We start from the raw sequence: 22227 nt of genomic DNA, 5'->3' as shown, positions 1-22227 counted from the left end.
CGCATATAAATCGCAATCTAACAGTTGTTTTTATCAAGTCATAGTTTTACAAAGTGATGGCAGTGCCTCAACCAGTATATCTATTTCACCTAAATCAGCACGTATTGTTCTTCATCCACGTGACTGTCGTGCTGTAGTAGTGCGCATGCTCCTAGAGTACCGCAGGAAATAGCTGGACATATCTGGAAATACCTTGAATATTTAATATTGCCATTCGCTCTCCAAAAGTTGCTTTTGTGACGAACAATACTCAATTTTTGAGTGTGTCGTCAAAAAAGGGCCTAATCTGTCCATTGCTAGCTGTGGGTCACGTGAGCCGCCAGCCATGGACCATCTTCGAAGCTCTACAGAGCGCATGCGCAGTCTGTATAGTGCGATTGATGGTTCACCGGACGGCTAGTGTATCTGAGCTCCCGGGATCCCGATCAGCTGCACTTCTCTGTGTGTGTTAGTGCAGCTGGAAGTTTTGCTGTTCGGTTAAGGCATATTATTGAAGCTCTTCGTCATAAATATGTCTACAAACAAAGTGAAGAAAGTGAAGATGGCCACCAAATCATGCCCGGAGTGTGACCAACAGGTGAGGTGTTGTCTGAGAAAGAATAATGAATTTTTGTGTTTTTGTTTAAGTTCTCATTCGCCGAATTGTTATGTTTCGTATGGTGTGTGCTTGGATGAGGTAAAGTTATTCATTAGATGTGTAGGAGTTACAAACAACGTTGCTACGTGATGTAAATATGGTTTTCTCATTTTGACGATTGTATTGAAGTGGTATTATTGATATTATGTATATAATCATATAATTAGCCACTGAATTTTGTTTTCATTTTACTTTGGCGATGAAAACGTGTAAGGCTGTACAATAATGTTTTGCTTACTGGATTGAAACAATGAAATTGTCTCGTCAAATATCACGAAGAACGCTAATCTCTGCGATTAAACTGTTTAAAAATGTGCATGATATTATCTGCAGACTTCAACTATTGTAATTATGATGAGAGGATATATTGACATTATAAACGATAAGTTACCAATGTTTATTTTGCCCTTGAACAAACAGAACTCGCGTCGTTGCAGATCAATTCATTAGACTATAATTTGTGCCATTGTTTTTTGGAAACGGTTTGAAACATTGTGTCAGAAAACTATAAGGTTGTTTCCTCTTTACTATAGCTGCTAGTCAGTGTCAGTTTTCCTCAGTCAAAGGACACATCAATGCTGTCTTTATTCAGGCACACCATATGTATCCCTTTGTGAATGATTAATATTAAAGTGCTGTTCCTCCAGAGTTGTGAAATATTTAGACAGTCATTGTACATTAATTTAGTGTGTTCTTGCCTACACTGAGCTCTTTCTGTTTTTCTCAGATTCCTGTGGCTTGTAAATCCTGTCCTTGTGGCTACGTCTTCATCAGCCGAAAGCTGCTCAATGCCAAATTAAATGAGAGATCTCCAGTGATGGGTAAATTGTGCATCTTTAATGGGTTTTATACATATGAAAACCCAAATATCCACTACTATATTATGTTATTCTAAAGTATGTACAGTTAAATTATTTATCAAGTGGCCTTTAACCAGATGTGATGTAAATATTGATCTGAAAAGTGCCTGCTATGGGAGGGACAATGGAATGTAATTACAGTTATTGATCAGCAATAACTGGAAATGATTTCTCTCACTGGAAATCATTTATTTAACATATATAAACACTCATTTATTTCATCTCTTTAATATGTGCGCATATGAGTCTGCCATAGTTGGCCCATGTTTTCTGGCTATACTCATGAGTCAGGCTGATTTAAAAAAAAAAAAAAAAAAAAACTATTGGTATGTGTTGAACTCTGGGCTAGTGAATGGAAATAAATAACAGGCAAGTTTCCAGTCAGCAGGATGCGTTGAGAATACTGAAATGATTGGTGCAGTGGTGGCTGTTTGCTTGAGTGAGTAGTGCTAAGAGGGATGGGGGAAGGGCAAACTAATTCCTGTCTGAAAAACTTGTTCCTGCGCTCTCTCTCTCTCTCTCTCTCTCTCTCTCTCTCTCTCTCTCTCTCTCTCTCTCTCTCTCTCTCTCTCTCTCTCTCTCTCTCTCTCTCTCTCTCTCTCTCTCTCTCTCTCTCTCTCTCTCTCTCTCTCTCTCTCTCTCTCTCTCTCTCCCGCCCATTTGTACTTTTTTGGTAAACTTAATCTTGTGGTTTAAAAAAATTTCATTCATTTGATGTTCTCTTTTTTTGGATCTAGTATTCAAACAGTAAAATCAGGTTTTAGGCCAGTCATGAGTATTTTTATTGTATAAGCTAAAAACCTACCTCTCACTGTGCACGTCAAATCGGCAGATAATCTCAAGCGTGCTGAGGTTTTATGATTTTTATTGTTCAAAGCCCAGCTGGCTTGTGCATTGCGTTTTTGGCGTTGCAGACTCAGTCTGTGATTGTTACATGGAGTTATGACTGGAATGATCTGCACAAATGTTCTTTGTTTGAAAGTTTTACAGTGGTGTGATGTATTTTTTCTGTGCAAAAGTGAGAGTTGCATAAGGAATTAATTTGATAATATGTGAAGAATGTGAGATCCTACTTATGTTAAATGAAGGGTGTAGTCATAGTTTCTTAGAGAAATGTCTTTTCTCTTATAACATTAGGTTTCCATTTTAGCAGCAGTATTTATTCAGGGCTTACCCATCCCTCTGCTAAGAATAATGTGCTCAATTTGAAATAGGACAGACTTTATTTAGATTGCTCTGCCTGTCCTTGCTTTGTGTGCTCCTTTTGTAAGGGGAATTGTAATTCAGATGAAATATTAAATGAAAGACTATCTAGTATGAGACAATACTATAGAGTATAAAATAACTACTACTAGAGTATAAAATACGAATATTTGATCACATTTACAGCCAATCTTTCCAGATATTTTACAATAGTATCCCCATGTCATCATGCAACCACGACTTCTCCAGGAGAAGTTACGTAGTGTTAATTAGCTGTAGAACAGACAGAGCTCTTCTTGTTAGTGCAGGTTATTGACAGTGCCTGGATTCCTGAGTTAATGTGCAGTCATACAGCAGGCCTGGAAAGGGAGGGATCAGGAACGGATCTTATCGCTGCGTTTAGAATCAAATGGCTGCCATGTAAATACTTGATTATATAAATATTTAAAATGTCTATTGGGGACAGATTGTGTTGTCACAAGAGATACACAGAATATAGTTGATCATTGTAAATACATGTGACAAAATACTTTTGGAAAGCTGAAATGTACTTTGGTGTGACTTTGTCTAACAATATTTAAACTGCATTTAGATAATAATTCTCTTATTATATTATGCATGCAGTTTTCATTAACTCATATTTATTGAGAAACTACATGGAGTATATGTAGTCAAATGAATTTGTCACACCAAAATAAACGAGTGAACATAAAAATAATATCAAGGAAATGCTGACAGCACCTAATTTTGCAATTTAATTGCAAATTATTCATATACATGTAGACCAAAATAATATGTTGATTTTCTAAAAATTAAAAAAACAGCTATCAGTAGCTTTCCATCCAAATGTGAAGCGAATCTTTTTCAAAGTTTGCACAAAAAAAAAAAAGCGAATTAGGTGCGTTTCCATCAAGTAGTTTTAGCAGATGGCAGTGGTATTGGTAACCTAGTAACCAACAGTAAATAAAACCGTCAGCGAAAACAGGCCGATTAGTCACATGGGTTTAATCTTCCTACATCAGAATTTATTCGGCAAATGCGTTTTCATTATTCACGTTAACTCTTTTTCTCAAGTCAAAAAGCACCTCAAGCGAGCGGGACTTAACGGATTTTACCCCCAAAATCTTGCATTTCCATCCCTCGTTTCTGATGTGATACTTCAAAATATGCATAAAAACTGGATGATAGAAACATAGCTATTTTCTTGAGATCTTTAAAAAATCTAAATATTAAGATTAAATATAACTGGCAAAATTCTGTATATCTGTGTTACTGCTCTTAATTTATTAGTATTATTCTGGTGTAGTCATTTTGAAAATGGTCAGCTCTCTTCACACGGGGTTTCTTTCTAGAGTCTGTTACTAATGATGTTTACTCAAAGACTAAAGAACCCTATAAATAAACCACCTCAGAGAGACACAGGCCTACTTTCTTTAGTAACATGCTCTTAATTCTCTGATTATAGCTCTGCATATGGTTGTGGTTTTCTACATTTGCTGATTTGCATGTAAAGTCAAAGACCCCCTTTTTGGCTTTTAAGCCTGTCAATAATGGTTGGGGGATGGGTTTAAAGAACATGTGAGGAAAACAGAGCTGCTGTTTGTGTAAAAACAGTTTATAAGATGGTTTGGCTAGTTTGTGAATGTATCAACCCCCAGTGTTTCATAATTTATCCTTTCGATTGTGTTTCAGACCAATTGGATGCCAAAAGAAGACGAACAGAAAGAATCAGAAAAGAGAAGATAAATTTATCATCTACCAGTGATATGGAAAATAGGAGGCGATCCCGCTCCAACAGTCAGTCAGATCCAATCCGCAGAGGACGAGGCAGACCGAAAACTGTTGGGCTGAAGAAGCAGGAGGAAGAAAAAGGTAATGTGCTCCCACGTGTCTAGGGTAAAGTAAGAATTGTAGATTTATAGTAACTATAAACATGGACTTTAAGAAATGTAGACATCCAGGGTGATTTATTTAATATTTTATGAGTGTTATTTTCCCCATTTAGTCTTTTACAGTGGTGTCAAATTAAATTTTCTCATAGATTTTTCTTTTTATATGTGTTGAAATATATTCTTAGAAAACATGCATATGTCAAGTGTTTCGTTGACCGAAAAAGATGCTTTGAAAATGCTTTTGTCAATGTTTTTTGAGTTATCCAAATGAAAGCATTCACAGTGAGTGTGCTGTGAAGGGTTCTTGTGAAAAATGTTTGATTAGCTTTTGTGAACACAGTTTTCACTATCTATCTGACATTTATTTTCAATTCTTGTCACTGTTGCCATCATTTTATCCGTTTGGAGTCTGCATTTTCTCATTTCCAATAATTGGATTATTTCATAATCCAAAAAATGGGTTCTGCTGCTCTCTTTTTTCTCGATCTCATAATTTAAATGTTTCTTGCTTGTTGCAATGAAGATTCAAACTATTGGTCAAAAAACATTTTCGTAAACTGAAATAAAATAGAAATGGTTAAAGAAATGAAATGCTAAAACTAAACAAAACTAACAACCGTTCCTGAAAAACTAACAGAAATAAAATAATAATTAGCAAAAATTGATAATCATGTTTGTAATTGATATGCTCTCATCCTGTGGTGGAAAATCTGACGTGTGACTGTTTAGGGAAATAGGCGCTTCATGCATGTGAGCTGAGGCAGAAGGGCTGGGCGATTAAAGGGATAGTACAACCATAAAATGAAAATTCTGTCAGTATTTACTCATGTTGTTCCAACCCCGTAAGACCTTCGTTCATCTTCGGAACATGAATTAAGATATTTTTGATGAAATCTGAGAGCTGGATCACTTTTCCTCGAGAAAAGTATTCTCGTCGCTTGATAAACTTAAGATTGAGCCACTGTAGTCACTTGAACTATTTTAACAATGTCTTTAATGAGGCTGGCAAGTTTCAATCCCTGAAGAAGCCTATGGACTAGTATGGAGGAGTGATCCAGCTCTCAGATTTCATCAAAAATATCTTAATTTGTGTTCCGAAGATGAACAAAGGTTTTACGGGGTTGGAACAACATGAGAGTGAGTAAATACTGACAGAATTTTCATTTTTGGGTGAACTATCCCTTTAAGTCCTAAGCGGCTATTCAGACCGAATGCTTTTGCATTTAAAAACAAGACGTGGGCAATGGAATGTGTAGTAATGCAAGGTTATGAGACACAAGTTAAACTTCCTATAATTTGAGTGCTGTGTTTTTAGAATGCCATTTCATGTGTGAGACGCGGGTGCAACAGCCATGTTTACATAGAAAAACTGAAAAGCAGCGCAATGCAAAAACCTGTAAAAAATACTAATAACCTTGGCCTGTTGGGTCAAACAGTAAATGAGCAAAAACCTTAAAGTGGAACATTTTATGAGCATTACAAGATATCCTAAGAAATAAAAGATTTTGACTTATATTCTCACATCTGGAGTGACTGGCCAATAGGAGGTATACAACAATACTAGCAGTGTGTGATGATGCTATTTGTGTCTTCAAGCTCCAGATACAGACCTACCTACCACCCCTCTCCCCAAACTGACCTTCAGTCCCATCATGTCCCTCTCTGATTTCACGCTCCCCCTAGAGATTTCTGTTTATTTTCTTTTGCATTTCGAATAAAATCCTCTCATTGGCGTGTGACCACTGATCTGTCTTCACTCCCTGACACACCTAGCAATTAACCAAATAGTGTCTCCTATTAAATAAAACCCTCTGTTGAGCAACCCAAGTATGTTTTAGATAAAGCTTGTTTATTAAAATGACAACAGATGACCATATCTCCATGGACATTAGGTCAAAAGTAATATTGAAGATTCAGAAGCCATGCCAGCATGTGGTTTCCAAGTGAACGGCTTTCATATTGTGGATTAATGATTTACACACATGGTTCTTTCTTTACTCTGTGCTGAATAAATCATTGCCGAGTTGGAAGCGTCTATGCATTGTCAGCTCTTCCATGGAGAATCTTATGATTTTTCACTTCTCTGCAAATCTGCTATTTTTCATTTGGTTATGAAATAAATTACATTTGTATGAAGTTCTATCCTTGTCTTTGTATCCTATACTAAATTGGCACAATTCCCTGTTGATAACAATACAGTCATGGTTAATTTTATTTTATTTTTATTTCCTTTCACAGAAAAACAGGAAAAGGAGGTTGACATTTATGCCAACCTCTCAGATGAGAAGGCTTTTGTGTTCTCGGTGGCCTTGGCTGAGATTAACCGCAAAATTCTGGGCCAGAGACTCATCCTGTAACAAGCGTTGGAAACAATTGCAGCTGAAACTCAGGACTCTTTATACGTGGGTGTGCAGATGTCCCGTATGTCTATGTAAAAGCGGTTGGGGAAACTCTGACCCGAAGAATCTTAAACCCCTGCCTGTGTGGCCGAAGCTCAGTGGTGCTGCCGTGTATTGGTGGATTTCAGACACCTGCTCTCTGCATATGAGTGGAATAAGGACTGTTATCCTCGACATGAGTGAGAACTGTAGTACTCATTAGCGGTGTAGGATTCGATCTATTTTAATGACAATTTTATGGAATGTATTCAATGATCCTACCAGTCGTTTCTTAATTTTTAAGCTGTTTATTGGGGGACGGGGTTCACCAAAAAAACTATTTGTGTGCAAATTATGTCTGGCACCATTTATCAGACTTGTAAGCTGATCAATTCCATTATTTGTTTATTTAGATGCCAGTGAGCCATATTATTGTTTCTAAGTAACCTAGTGGGAGCTGAACCCAAGGAAATGGCGGATTAATCGTTATTTATTATGCCTCAACCACCTTAATTTAAGTGTGTATTTTATTTTCCCTTTTGTTATTGTTTGATAAATGGTAACAGAATGAATGTGTAATATCCACCCTGTATATGAATATATTAAAATTATTTGCATTTACACTGTTTTATTTTCAGGGGAAGTTAATTGCAACCATTCCTTCTCATACGTCATGTTCCCCTCTTTAAGATGGATTTGGAGCAAGAAAAATGCCTATGGCAACTCTCAAAGAGAGCTCATATTTCAGCTGTTCAGCTAAAGCTCTACTCAAAACTGAACCATTTTTTTCAGTTCTTTACAGCCAATATTTAACCGTGAACAAAGAACCAGACTCAAATGTGTTGAATACAATGCATGAGGATTGTCTATGGATGCCCATGTTTCAAATGATTGTTATAATTGCTATTCATCAAGCATTATGATTTACATGGAGAACATATTGTATTTATCTAGTTCCACAGTCAGTTCGGATTGTGTTAGCCTCCTTAGGAGAGCAGCTGCCACACAGTTTTTTTTTCCCCCCAAGGCTTCATCACCAAGTAACAAGCTCACCTCCGAGAATCCAGTGTGTTGTGGTTCCCACAGAAATTATGGATCACCAGCTCTATATTCCCTTTTATATCCGTCACTGACTTGCCCACAGTAACCTTTGTGATTCTCAAAGACCAAATAAATGAATAATTCACAATGTAAAACATGCCTACTTAACAGTACACAGTGTAGTCAATACATTCTACCTTCCTTCAGCTGTTCGTGTGCAGTAAAGGTAAAATATTTTATACTGCTTCAACTCTTTACAAGCAGTATTTTTTAGTCAACATATTACTTTTCCCTTGCGTTAAAAAGTTGCTAGGTGTGAGGCGTTCTTAGTAAATGGAAAACAAATTCAAATGTTCCAGAATTAATTCACAATAAGTTACAAGGGCGTTTGTGTATTTTCATGTAGACATTAATTAATGTTGGCTCTCAAACTGTAAATAATAGGGGGTTTAGCTTCGCCTGTTGAACAAGAAAAACGGGGTTGCAGATTTGTAGCACTCTCCTTATAAAGAAGGGCACAAAGTTGTTTGAGAAACCATGATAATGTGGCCAAAGCAGATCATATAGCTTAAGAGTTAAAAAATTGCCTGAAAATGGATCCTATTGGCCATGTAAATGTACAATAAAATTAGCTTATCACTGATTATACTGTGAGGTGTAACAATAAAAATGCAAATACTGAGCAGAAACTACAACTGTTTGGCCAATAAAGAAGTGTCAAAAGATAAACGTTGCCTTTATCTTAATATACATGACACAAGAGTTGCACCAGGGGTTTCCCACTTTATGAGTGGCTTCATTTGCATTTGGCTGCCACCTTCAGTCAAGATTAGTGTGACAGCTGTTAAAGCTTTTGTTCTTGATCCATCACCATACAAAAAACAACATAATTCATTCACTTCATTTTAACAAGTTTGTGGAGAACTCAAGTGGCAATGTTTTCCTGCATAAAACTGTAATCATATCTGCTTTTGTGGGTTTCAGTGACATCATGATGTGACAGGTGGTGTTTTTGGTCTGAATGGTTTTAAGGTCAAAGGCAGATGGCGTGTCTCTCTGTGGTGAAGGTGAGAAGGGTCTGATATTGTTTGGCTCTTGCTGAAGCTCCCACTGGACAGGCTCGGTGTGAATCACAGTATCTGGCACTTTTCCTGGAGGTGAGGAATAAAACAGATTCCTGCTTTTATTTCTTAGGTTACAGGAAATGGAGAAGTTGAATAATTGCATCCCATGGAAAGCTTGGAAAGTTACTGATGTAATATTTCCTCATTTCTTTAGATTTAGTCTTTGCTTTTGATGTGTTTGTCTTGGGTAGTTTTTTTTAAGTGATAATAATGATGTGCACAGATAAATCACATATAGCATACTGCAAAATAAAAATAAAAAAATAAGAATTGTCAATTTTGATTTTCATGATGACTTTAAACAACAGTTTAATCAAGCATAGCCCAAGCCTTGATCATAACACACGAAGCTTGATGAAAGGAGAACCAGACGGCGACAAAAAGCTGCTATATTTGTACATGAGAGACTGTCAAGGCTAAAGCCTAAGAATTTGCACACATAAAACCTTTTCAAGCCTGTTGAAAGGGTCATCATGTTTGTTCAATGTGGGAAAGCAATGCTTTTTGATTAACAGTGTAATGCAGGCCCAAAACACAAAAGCCTACAAAAAACATCAATGAATGAACTGAAGTCTGCTGTTTGTTAGTACATGTATTTTTTAAGATGTTATTTGCATAATACCCTCTTTCTGGAATCACTTTGTTCAGATGAGCTTTGAAAAACCATTTAGTTTGTTGATGGAAACAGGCTCTGGTTTCTTGCCCGAGGGTGTGGAATAAAACAGACCAATGCCTTAATATCATGAATCCAGATAGCTCAATGTCTATTTTTCTGGCATTTAGTCAAGTCAAATCACCTTTATTAATATAGCGCTTTTTACAATAGCCTACATATTGTTTCAAAGCAGCTTTACAGAGATAACAGGAAACTAATGTTGCAATAATATTATTAAATATAAAATTAAATGTTCACAACTAAGCAAGCCAAAAGCCAATGTCGAGAAAAGCGTAGAAATTTAGATTTTAGTCTTTTTTCAGTTAGCGGTCTCCTTATGAACCACTAGATGGCAGCCAAACCATAATCCTCAACTAGAAATTTGTTTTCATACAACATTTACAGAACCCGTTGCTTCAACTCTCAATCAGATTTCAGAAGAAACCCCGCCAAAATCCAGTAGTATAGTCTTACTGCTCTAAAACCATCATGACTTAAATGGATCCTCCACCCAAAACAATTTAAATTCTCTCATCACATGGCACATGCTCACCCTCGTGCGGTCTCAGATGTAGGCCTATTTGAATTTCTTTCCTTAGATGGCTTCCTTAGACACAAGCTTTCTAGAAAAATAATCTATCTCTGTGAGTTCATATAATGCAAGTGTATGAAAACCCAAGTTAACGCTTTAAAACCCACACAAGGTGAATACGACAGTAATCCATAAGACCACAGCTGATGGATCAATGTCAACTTAAGTGAGAAGATAAGTGTGTGAGAGAAAAACCAATTTACGCCCGCACCAAAAGAAAAAGAAAAAAGGTAATTGCTTCAAGGACACAAATAAAGAGTGTCAGGATCTGATTATTTCAACAAATGACAACTTGACAGCTCTACAATAAACCAAGAGAAAACGAGATCAATAGGCTGTGTGAACTTGCATCAGAAGACATTTGATAATATTTTACATTTGATTGTTTTATTTATTTCTAAAGAACTCTCTAGCCTATACGTTGGTGCTTTAAAGCAACACTAGGCCTATCGTTTTTCAACCTTCATTATATATTTCCAAGACCCTTGAGATGGTACATCGACTTAAAATAGGTTGAATGACACGTCTGCCGTAGCCTGACAGTGTCTGTATTGCTTTTCCTGGCACTATGTAACTTCGGGTTTCGGGTAGGTAGGCTACCATAGACTGTAAAAAGGGTAGGTACCCGAGCACAAAAAAAACATTTAAAAAAATTTGACTGCTTTAGCCTACGTCACTTCCCCCACTTCCTCAAATTCTGACGTGAGAGCCCAACTAGCGTTTGATACCCGTCTGTATGTTGTTGTCATGACCGGAGCAACAACTAAAAGGAAGAAGGCAAAGGTTTTGTCAGAGGAGACTAAAAGAAGAAAAAGGGAGAGTGACAAATTAAAAGGGCGGACGAGGATCAAGCCCCGTTAACACTACACGCGACTTTGTCGCTGCAAGTCGCCAGGCGCGTTCCCACTACTGGTTGACTAGTATGACATCCAAAAGACAACGAATCAGCTTTCTTGCCGCTAAAAAACACAATTTCTGGAGGGAAAATACTAAATATAAATATACTCCGTACATAAAAACGTATGTAGTGAAGCATGAAGATGAACGAGACACAGAAGTCGATTTTTCTCGTTGCGGTCGTTTATCTACGGCATAAGCGCAAACGCCGGTCTATCTGGGTTCACGAGACCATTCGGGCTCGGAGACAGCACGGAGAGTACCACCGGCTGGTGCAGGAACTGCGGCTGGATGAAGTCCAGTTCCAGCAGTACTTCAGGCTGGATAGGACCCAGTTTGATGTGCTGCTGCGGAGGGTGGGTCCCCTGATTTGCAAGGACAATACACGGTTCCGCCGTGAAGATTTGAGCCTTGAGGGACTCCGCATGTCATGGATGTCCACTCAGACTTATGGTCTCCTATACTCACATAATAACCTCTGCCTCCTAAGTATGACCTGAACCATTTTAGGACTATTCCAGAAAGCCCGACCCAGTTTTCCAGCCTGTCAAGGAGTATGTTGTGATCGACAGTGTCAAATGCAGCACTGAGGTCGAGTAGTACCAGCACTGATAATTTGCTTGTATCAGTATTTAAGTGAATATCGTTTATTATCTTTATGAGCGCGGTCTCTGTACTGTGGTGCGGTCGGAAACCAGATTAAAAATGGTCAAAGTATCCATTCAAGCTTAAGAATTTGTTCAGCTGATTGAAGACAACTTTTTCAATGATCTTGAAAGGAAGATTTGAGATCGGTCTATAGTTGTTTAATATGGTCTTGTCCAGATTGCTCTTTTTCAGGAGGGGCTTGACAACAGCAGTTTTCAGGGAGGTCGGAAAACTCCCAGAGAGAAGTGAGGCATTTACCACTTCTAGGAGATCTGCTTCTAAGCTGTGTAACACATTTTTGAATAAAGATGTGGGAAGTGCGTCAAGGGCGCAGGTTGATGTTTTTGGGTGCTGTACGGTTTCTTCCAAAATTTTGCCATCAATTTCTTCGAAATCAGACATAGTGGCTACTTTCTCATGCTGTTGTCGTATCTGCCTGACCCCAGCGCAACTCAAGGATGAGCTGATCACCTTTCTGATATTATTGATTTTCTCAGAGAAGAAAGAAGCAAATGTGTGAGGCAGAAAGAATGCGTGTGAGGCAGACCCTGGTCGACTACTTCTGTGCTGAGGGTGCAGTTCCCTGGCAGCCACCGGTGTGACAGGCATGAAAGGATATTTTCTGCACTAAACCAAAGGCTCTTTTAAGAGCCACCCACATTATAATAAAAGAGCAATGTTTCCATGTGTTTCCATCATCTCTTCTCAATACTAAATTATATCCTGCATGGCTATACTATAAGATATGCTCAATAAACATTTCTTTCCAATATACATAACAGCAAAACATATGAATAATAAGTGACTGCACTATGGTAATCACACTATGAAATGCTACAAACTTTAATATATATATAGATATATATACTTAATAATTTCATGAAATCAGTATTGGATCCAACTGACTTGCTACAAAATTCTTCTAAATATTATTTGTGGTGTGCTGAAGAAATTTACCCTTAAAAATAAATAAATAAATAAATATATATATATATATATATATATATATATATATATATATATATATATATATATATTATTTTTTTAAGGAAAATTGAACATTCTGGAACAAATGTATTTTTATTTGAAGAATGACCTAAAAGTTATTGTTATTTTAATTGGTTTCTTTTTAAACATGCCCCCCACCCCCAAACAACAACAAAACAAAACTCAAAACTAGTGAAACAAAAAAGAGTAAGCGTAGTATGGCCCTATTTTATTCTGTGATATGTTGCAATATAATATTAATATCTGTATACAGATTCAAGATATACTGAATATTTCATAGAATACATAATATTAATATGTGTCCATCAGTATACAGTACTGATGTAATAGGTTACAGTAATAGGGTATTTATATCTAGTATACATTGATTTCAATAACATTATGGAGTACATTATATACACGTGTAAATGGAGAGTGTAAACAGCACTAAAATATTAGAAAGGCCACTATAGTAACGTTACGTTAGGTTTTGTTTACTGTCTCTGTCAAAAGAAATATAGTTAATTGTGCAGACTATTCAATCATTTAAACCTACTTGGAATCCCCACAATCGCCGAAACGCATCATTATTTTTATTTATGTCCCTGTACGTGGGCAGAGACATATCAAATAAAACTGGAAAATTGCTAACCGCAAGGATCAATTTTTCATCCATCACTGCAGGCCCAGGCTGAGGAGAAGGATCACGTGCGCTCCACTTCCATTGGTTGTCGCTCGCGAAAATCGCTCTTCATTTGCATAAAGCTAAAAATTTCTCAACTTTGTCGCGTCGCTAGACACGCCCCATCTAGTCGCCAACGGTCGCTGTCGCGCGTGTCGCCGGAAGTCGCCCACTCACCATTGAAATGCACGACACATAGATAACCTTCGTCCTATCACTCAATTGAACTGCGATTATAAAATTCTAGCTCATATATTTTCCAATAGGCTCAAGAAAAACTTGAATCAAATAATTAGTGAATCACAGTCTGGTTTTATAAAAGGCAGATCAATACATAACAACATCAGATTAATATTAGACATTTTGGATTAGGCTATAGCGAGTGGATTGAGGATGACGGATATATACTTTTTTTAGATTTCAGGAAAGCATTTGATACGGTTGAACATAATTTCATATTTAAATCCCTCGAAAGGTTTGGTTTTGGCAATAAATTTATTTCTTTTATAAAAATGTTATATGAAGACATCAATAGTTCTATCTCACTATAGTTTGGAACATCCCAAAGATTTAACATTTCACGAGGAATAAGACAAGGATGTCCCATTTCCCCTTTCTTATTTATCTTAGCGGTAGAAATGCTTGCTATCTTGATAGATAAAAACAGCAACTTTGACAAATTGAATGTATTTGGAAGACAAATTGGTATTAGTCAATTAGCTGATGATACAGTGATCTTTTTAAAGGACCAATATCAAATTGATAAAGCCATCCAATTTATTGATCTGTTCTCCAAAGCATCAGGCCTACACTTAAACTTAAATAAATGTGAATTATTTGCAATTCATGGCAGCGAACTAGACTCTTTATGTAATATACCGATAAAAACATCTGTAAAATACCTGGGGATAACTATTACTAGAGATAGCAATCAAAGTGTCCAAGAAAATTTTGTACAAAATCTTTCAAAAGCTAAATTTATTCTCAACAACTGGATACAAAGAGATATCTCAATTTTTGGAAGAGTTTTGTTAACCAAAATGGAACTGCTCTCTAGGTTTGTTTACCCAACCTCCTCGCTAGCTATCCCACCTCACTTACTAAAAGAATGTAACATTGCAATATTTAACTTTATTTGGAAAAATAAGCATCACTATATTAACAAAAATGACTTAGTTCATAGTTACGAAGAAGGAGGATTAAATATTATTGACTTAGAAACTATGAATAGTGTTTTAAAAACTCAGTGGTTAAAATCTTTTCTTTGTAATCCAAACGGCTTATGGTTTACTGTTTCTGCCTCAATATTTGAGAAAGTAGGTGGTTTGGAATTTCTGATTAGATGTGATTTTGAGTTGCACAAATTACCTCTTAAATTGTCCGCCTTCCATCAACAAGTTCTCCTTTATTGGAAGTTAGCATTTTCCCACAATTTTAGTCCACACAAAACTTGTATCTGGAATAATCGCTTTATTTTACACCATAACAAATCTTTATTTTATGGAAACTGGATTCAATATAACATATTTTCCCTGTTGGACATGATGGACAACTATGGTAATGTTCTCAATTACAATGATTTTTGTTTGAAACATGGATTTGCATGTCACCCGAAAGAGTTTTACACAATTGTAAATGCCATACCAAAAAACATGGTGTTACTGGTAAAGGGTATTCTTTCACACTACTCTGTGACATTCTCTCTCCCATCTCCTTCTCTGGGTGAATTATCTATAAGAGATCATAAATGTAACAACAAATATATTAGAAGTGTTTTTATTGATAGACTTCATCCAAATAGAAATAAACGTTACTATATTTTTAAAGATTTTAACCCGGAGGAGGTGAAGGAATTGAGAATGAATTATCTTACCTTTCCAAGTCTCCCTAAAGTAAAAGAAATTCATTTTAAAATTATAAATGACATATACCCTTCTAAAGAATTCCTGAAATCTAAATTTGATATCGGAGAAAACTCTTGTCAATTTTGTGAAACTGATATTGAAACTACAGAACGTATTTTTTATTATTGTAATTACTCAAAGTTATTTTGGTCTCAATTGTACAGTAAACTATCATGTATTATTACATGTGTAAACCCCCTTGAATACAAACATATTAAGTTTGGTGTACTTAAGAAAGATTGTTCACAGCACTTCTTGATTAACAATCTTTTTGAACTTGCTAAATACTTTATTCACAAGTGCAGATTTTTGAAAACCCCCCCAACCTTTCCTCATTTTTCTAATGAACTTAAGGCTTTTGCTTCTTCACTTTGCACCCTTTCAAATGAGAAAGCTTCTACAGTAGCCAGTTTTTTCAATAAGCTAAGTGCACTTTAGCTTTTTTGCCCCTTGCAAGGACTTACTTTTACATAAATGTTATTCTTTTTATTTTTTATTTTTGTTTTCTTGATTGTATATTTGATTTGAGTCTATGATTTGATTTGTATATGTCTGCCCTCTGAGAATTGTAATTAATACTGTTTGTTCAATACCTATTTTGTCTGTAAAATTGAATTTCATAAAAAAAAAAAAAATAAATAAATAAAAAAAACTCACTATTGAAATGAATGGTATCGCGTCGCTTGGTCGCGTGTAGTGTGAACGGGGCTTCACTTGGAGGGTATGGAGGACCAAACCTGCAGAAATTAAAAATGAATAAATGAATAAATAAATATGCGAATAAATGTAAAAATAAATAAATAAATGACTATTTATACTTTTATTTCCCTATTTATGTATAATTATATTTTTTCCACATTTATTTATTTTTTCATTTATTTATTTATGCATTTATTTATTTTCAATTTTATTTATTTTCACATTTATTTATGTATATATGTATTTATGTCTACATTTATTTATCTATACATTTATTTATTTATACATTTATTTATTTATGCATTTATTTATTTATACATTTATTTATTTATACATTTATTGCTCTAGTATGCTAATGAGGGGGGCGTGTTTTACCTAAGGCATAGCAATCGATCTCAGAGTGGCAGTACTAAACCATTGAGGCCACAGCGACACCTTGTGGTGTGACCAAACAATACGCAAGAGGTTTGTGGACGTGACTTTACAGGTCACGCAGGAAATCATGGCCGTAAAACATCAGCAGGAAGGAAACACCAGGGTGGGACAGGAAGGAAACACCAGGGCGGGACGGGAGGGACAGACCAGGGCGGGACGGGAGGGACAGACCAGGGCGGGACGGGAGGGACAGACCAGGGCGGGACGGAAGGGACAGACCAGGGCAGGACGGGAGGGCGAAGCAGACAGTCCATCGGGCGGCCAGGGCGAAGCAAACAGTCCATCGGGCGGCCAGGGCGAAGCAGACAGTCCATCGGGCGGCCAGGGCGAAGCAGAAGACCCATCGGGCGGCCAGGGCGAAGCAGACGACCCATCGGGCGGCCAGGGCGAAGCAGACGACCCCTCGGGCGGCCAGGGCGGTGAAGACCCCTCGTGCGGCCAGGGCGGTGAAGACCCCTCGGGCGGCCAGGGCGGTGAAGACCCCTCGGGCGGCCAGGGCGGTGAAGACCCCTCGGGCGGCCAGGGCGGTGAAGACCCCTCGGGCGGCCAGGGCGGTGAAGACCCCTCGATGGCCAGGGGGGTGAAGACCCCTCGGGCGGCCAGGGCGGTGAAGACCCCTCGGGTGGCCACAGGCTCAGGTACAGCAGACACCGGCTCAGGAACAACAGACACCGGCTCAGCAACAACAGACACTGGCTCAGGAACAACAGACACCGGCTCAGGAACAACAGACACCGGCTCAGGAACAACAGACACCGGCTCAGGAACAACAGACACCGGCTCAGGGACAGACACAAGAACTGTAACAGTCACAAGAACAAACACAAACACAGAAACAAACACTGGCTCTGGCGCTGGAACAGGCGCTGGCTCTGGAACAGACATTGGCTCCAGCTCTGGAACAGGCCTTGGCTCTGCCTCCGGCTCTGGAACAGCCGACACTGGCTCCGGCTCCGGAACGGGCACTGGCTCTGCCTCCGGCTCCGGAACGGGCACTGGCTCTGCCTCCGGCTCCGGAACGGGCACTGGCTCTGCCTCCGGCTCCGGAACGGGCACTGGCTCTGCCTCCGGCTCCGGAACGGGCACTGGCTCTGCCTCCGGCTCCGGAACGGGCACTGGCTCTGCGCACTGGCTCTGCCTCCGGCTCTGGAACAGCAGACACTACCTCTGGCTCTGGAACAGCAGACACGGGCATGTCCAGGATCCGAGCCAGACGCTCCAGATAGTCCGTAAGTGCCTTGGCGGCCACACAAATGGGCATCTCCGGATCTGTCTCAGACTGGGCAGACTGGACGTGCTCAGTCTCTGACTGGGCAGACTGGACGTGCTCAGTCTCTGACTGGGCAGACTGGACGTGCTCAGTCTCTGACTGGGCAGACTGGACGTGCTCAGTCTCTGACTGGGCAGACTGGACGTGCTCAGTCTCTGACTGGGCAGACAGAGCGTGTACTGTCTCTGACTGGGCAGACAGAACGTGAACAGTCTCTCGCTGGGCAGACGGAATGTAAACAGTCTCTGGCATGGCCCCTCTTCTCCGCTGAGTCCTCATTTGGTCGGATCGTTATGTCACAGAACGTGCAAGGTAAAAAAAGGTGTGAGGACTCAAATGCAGAGAATAGTTTTTTATTACAAAAATAAACAAACACAAAGCAAAAACCCACGAGGGGGAAAAACACAATAAATAAGAATGAAACAACTGAACCTTAACATGAAGCGGGGAACGGGGAATCACGGGGAACAGGAGACATTAGACAAACGATCCGACAAAGACTGCAAACAAGAGGAGGCTAAAGAAGGGAACAAATCAAGAGGGGACAGGTGGAAGTACTCAAACAATAATCAGGTAACGAGGGGGAGGGATCAGGCAACGACCAGAGCACATGGCCCAAAATAACAAAACACCCATGTGCAACACAAGACAGGACAGGCATGTGACAGTTAGCTTCTGTGTACGGATCTACAATGCATGTCATAAAATTTGGTTAATAGTGGACCATTCCGTGTCTGTTATCTATGGATTCTGTTCATGTGTGCCCAGACATTTTAAAAATCCCGACCTGCTGATGTTTTACGGCCATGATTTCCTGCGTGACCTGTAAAGTCACGTCCACAAACCTCTTGCGTATTGTTTGGTCACACCACAAGGTGTCACTGTGGCCTCAATGCTTCAGTACTGCCACTCTGAGATCGATTGCTATGTCTTAGGTAAAACACGCCCCCCTCATTAGCATACTAGAGCAATAAATGTATAAATAAATAAATAAATGTATAAATAAATAAATGTAGACATAAATACATATATACATAAATAAATGTGAAAATAAATAAAATTGAAAATAAATAAATGCATAAATAAATAAATGAAAAAATAAATAAATGTGGAAAAATATAATTATACATAAATAAGGAAATAAAAGTATAATAGTCATTTATTTATTTATTTTTACATGTATTCGCATATTTATTTGTTTATTTATTCATTCATTTATTAATTTTTAATTTCTGCAGGTTTGGTCCTCCATAGGAGGGAGAGCAGGACAGACGGTGAGAGTGCGCGCGCGCAACCGTCTCTCACTCTCTCTCTCTCTCTCTCTCTCTATGCTCGTTATTTCAGTAACATGCACCCTGTCACAAGCGCAGCAGTCAGTCGTCTATAAAGTGTTTATAAATGTATAAATAAATCAGGGAGTCAGGGCGCCGACTACCGCGCGAAATGTAAAAGGCTGAATAACATGGCTGGCCATGTTACGGAATCTATCTGGTCCTCCATTTATCTTCATGAATCAAGTAATGCTAGTAGAGTAACGAATTACTACTACTACTACTACCAGATTGATAATTTGGAATTATCAATCTGGTACCTAGTCTCTAACATGCTAGTTTACAATGGTTATAATAAATCATCTTTCAGGATAACTTAACTATCCTAATGATTGTAGGCTGATAATCATATTTGTTTATTTATTTTTCTGGTGAAAGTGTCTTGCCTCAGGCTATAATGCAAATCGATTTTCAAATTTGCAGATTCAAATTATATTCATATGACATGCTGAAATATATGCCAATGTATCTGGGATGAAGACATTTCACACGCAACACTGGCAGTCTGCCCGCGAGAACTCAAGACAGTATTGGCTTGTCAACAAATGTACGTGTATCCCCTGGTGAAACCATGACAGATTTTAGGACAGTAGTAGAAGACAATACTGTTTCCCAACTGTAGGGGGACCCCGAGAGCAAAAACAACATAGTTCACACTGCAGGCAAAAGTGGCCCAAATCTGATTTTTTTGGGGTCAAGTGACCAGGTCAGACTTCTTCAGAGGTAGTGTGAACACTCAAATCTAGCCCAGATCTGATTTTTTCAAATCAGATTTAGACCACATACATATGTGGTCCTGAATCAGACCCAGATCTGATTTTTTTCAATGCGGCCGCAGTGTGAACAATCAAGGCGGATTTGATGCGACTTTTACGTCAATCTACGTCGACATTTGTCACAATTATGCGCCGGCGAAGCCCTAGACACAACAAACACAGACAGTAGCCTAACATTAAAAACTTGACTAGATATGGAGAACAGCGATGAAGCGAGTCAATGAGAGTGAGGTGTTATATCTAAGTAGTATATGGGGAGATACTTCAATTCAAGCTAGAAGGACCTACCGTAACCGCTCCGTTTTTGAAAAAATTGCACACGAAATGGAAGAACGGGGACACAGGAGAACAGCGTCTCAGTGAAACTATTCACGTCATATTCCCACCACTCCTGGCTTCGTCTATGCATCCACACAGATCTCTGTAGTGAATTTGCAACCATAAACCCGCAAAAGTTTCCATTACACAAACATTATGAAATAAATGCGAATATGCTTACTTCCTCCATAACCTCCCGAACTTTAGTGCAACCGTGTGCTGCGTCTGATGTCATTGTTATTGTTCTTTTGCGCATGCCGGTTAGTTTGAAACCTCAAACAGTTCACACTGCAATCAGATATAGGTCACATTTTAAAAGGTAATGTGAACAGTCAATCAAAAAATCGGATCTGAGCAAAAAATCAGAATTGAGCATTAGGACTTGCGGTGTGAACGGGGCCATAGTGTTGCTTTAAGCATAGGCTACTTCTGAACCAGTATTCACTTTTTTTTTGTGAGCTGTAGCTGTTACATGAATTCTGCAGCTGTTACTTGAATGGAATGAACTTTTAATTAATTTAGGCTACTTAAAGGGATAGTTCACCCAAAAATGAAAATTCTGTCAGTAATTACCCTCATGTTGTTCCAACCCCGTAAGACTTTCGTTCATCTTCGGATAACATATTGACATATTTTTGATGAAATCTGAGAGCTGGCTAAAAACTTGAGAGCCCTGTGTAGATTGGTCTTGATGTGGTTTAAAATGGTTCTAAAGAGTGCATTTCCTGGATGTCCGAATCGTGAGAAACCAACAAGAAAATAAAAAGTGCTACCAGCTGCAAAATTAATGGTATACCTTTCACACTTTACCATCAAATGATCGAGAGTATCGTCTTCTCAGTTCTCACGAATTCGTAGTCGTACTCTCGTGAACTCACATCGATCATAACAAATATATATTTGTTAATTTAAAATGTAATTTAGATATAAAAGAAGTTGGAAAGAAGTGGATATACAGAATTTATGTCTTTCTCAAGCGCTGTATGTTTATTTCTGAGCGCTCAGTCCAATATCTCAAAAATACAATCATATTATTACCTAATAAAAAAATTAAAATCAATAACTTGGCATATGGCTTCACCTTTATCGGAGATCCATCGTGTCCTCTTCCTCTGTGTCTGATATGTGGGGACAAATTGTCGGTTGCAGCAATGGTTCCTAACTGAAACGGCATCTGACCAAAAAAATCACAAATCACTTGTAAGAAAAGAAATATATTGTGTGACAACAGAGTATCTTGAAAAAGGGGGGTTGAATTGGAAGGACTGTCTCAGTAAACATACTTCATGGACATGTAGTGATTTCATTTCAGAAGTTAAATCAATGAAGGTCAGAACAAGCAGTGCTTGGTGTGGTACATATATTATTGAGTCATTAAAATCCATGTCATATAATTGAGCACAGTGATGACAAAAGTGCGCGTGAGTCATGTTAGACGCCATACTTGATGCCACCTGTCCCATTACTAACAGTAACAACAGCCCCGTCACATAATCACATTATTGTTTTAACATTAAAAAGTTGTCAGTGCCATCTGGACCACCACCCACATAATTTAACAAATCATAGGGGATGAAGATTTGCTTCTAATAACAAGTTACATTCGGGGATTGTCAAAACACCCGTCATTGCTACAGGGAAATAGTGAATTAAACTGCTGCACTTCTTGGCAGGATAGCTTTTTATTTACACATTTTTTAGAACCTTAAAAGAACTTTAAAAGTTGATTAGCATCATATCAACCACTGTAATTGTGTAACATGTGAACATCACTGACATGCACCGACATGTTCAGTCCTCCTGGTATTAGAGGCAATAGTAGCCAGCCATGAAGAGAAACGTTTTCTGACCAGGCACAATGGCACCAATCAGAGATGGATTTTCTTCCATCAGCCTCC

The 22227-nt window shown here is 38.4% G+C and overlaps 1 protein-coding gene across 1 annotated transcript; it reads left to right on the top strand.

Annotated features, from left to right (window-relative positions):
* Nucleotides 1–341: 341 nt before the first annotated feature.
* On the top strand, nt 342–7591 carry cunh16orf87 (chromosome unknown C16orf87 homolog). Its single transcript, XM_077229137.1, has 4 exons — nt 342–577; nt 1365–1458; nt 4393–4572; nt 6831–7591. Exons 1-4 carry the CDS (start codon nt 512–514, stop codon nt 6947–6949), a joined length of 459 nt encoding a protein of 152 aa, XP_077085252.1. The 5' UTR covers nt 342–511; the 3' UTR covers nt 6950–7591.
* The last annotated feature ends 14636 nt before the right edge of the window (nt 7592–22227 follow it).

This window comes from Siphateles boraxobius, unplaced genomic scaffold (assembly GCF_051911475.1).
Source record: "Siphateles boraxobius isolate OS27281-9 unplaced genomic scaffold, OSU_SipBor_1 130, whole genome shotgun sequence".
Lineage (NCBI taxonomy): Eukaryota > Metazoa > Chordata > Actinopteri > Cypriniformes > Leuciscidae > Siphateles > Siphateles boraxobius.
This window is presented reverse-complemented; position numbering and strand designations above follow the sequence as displayed.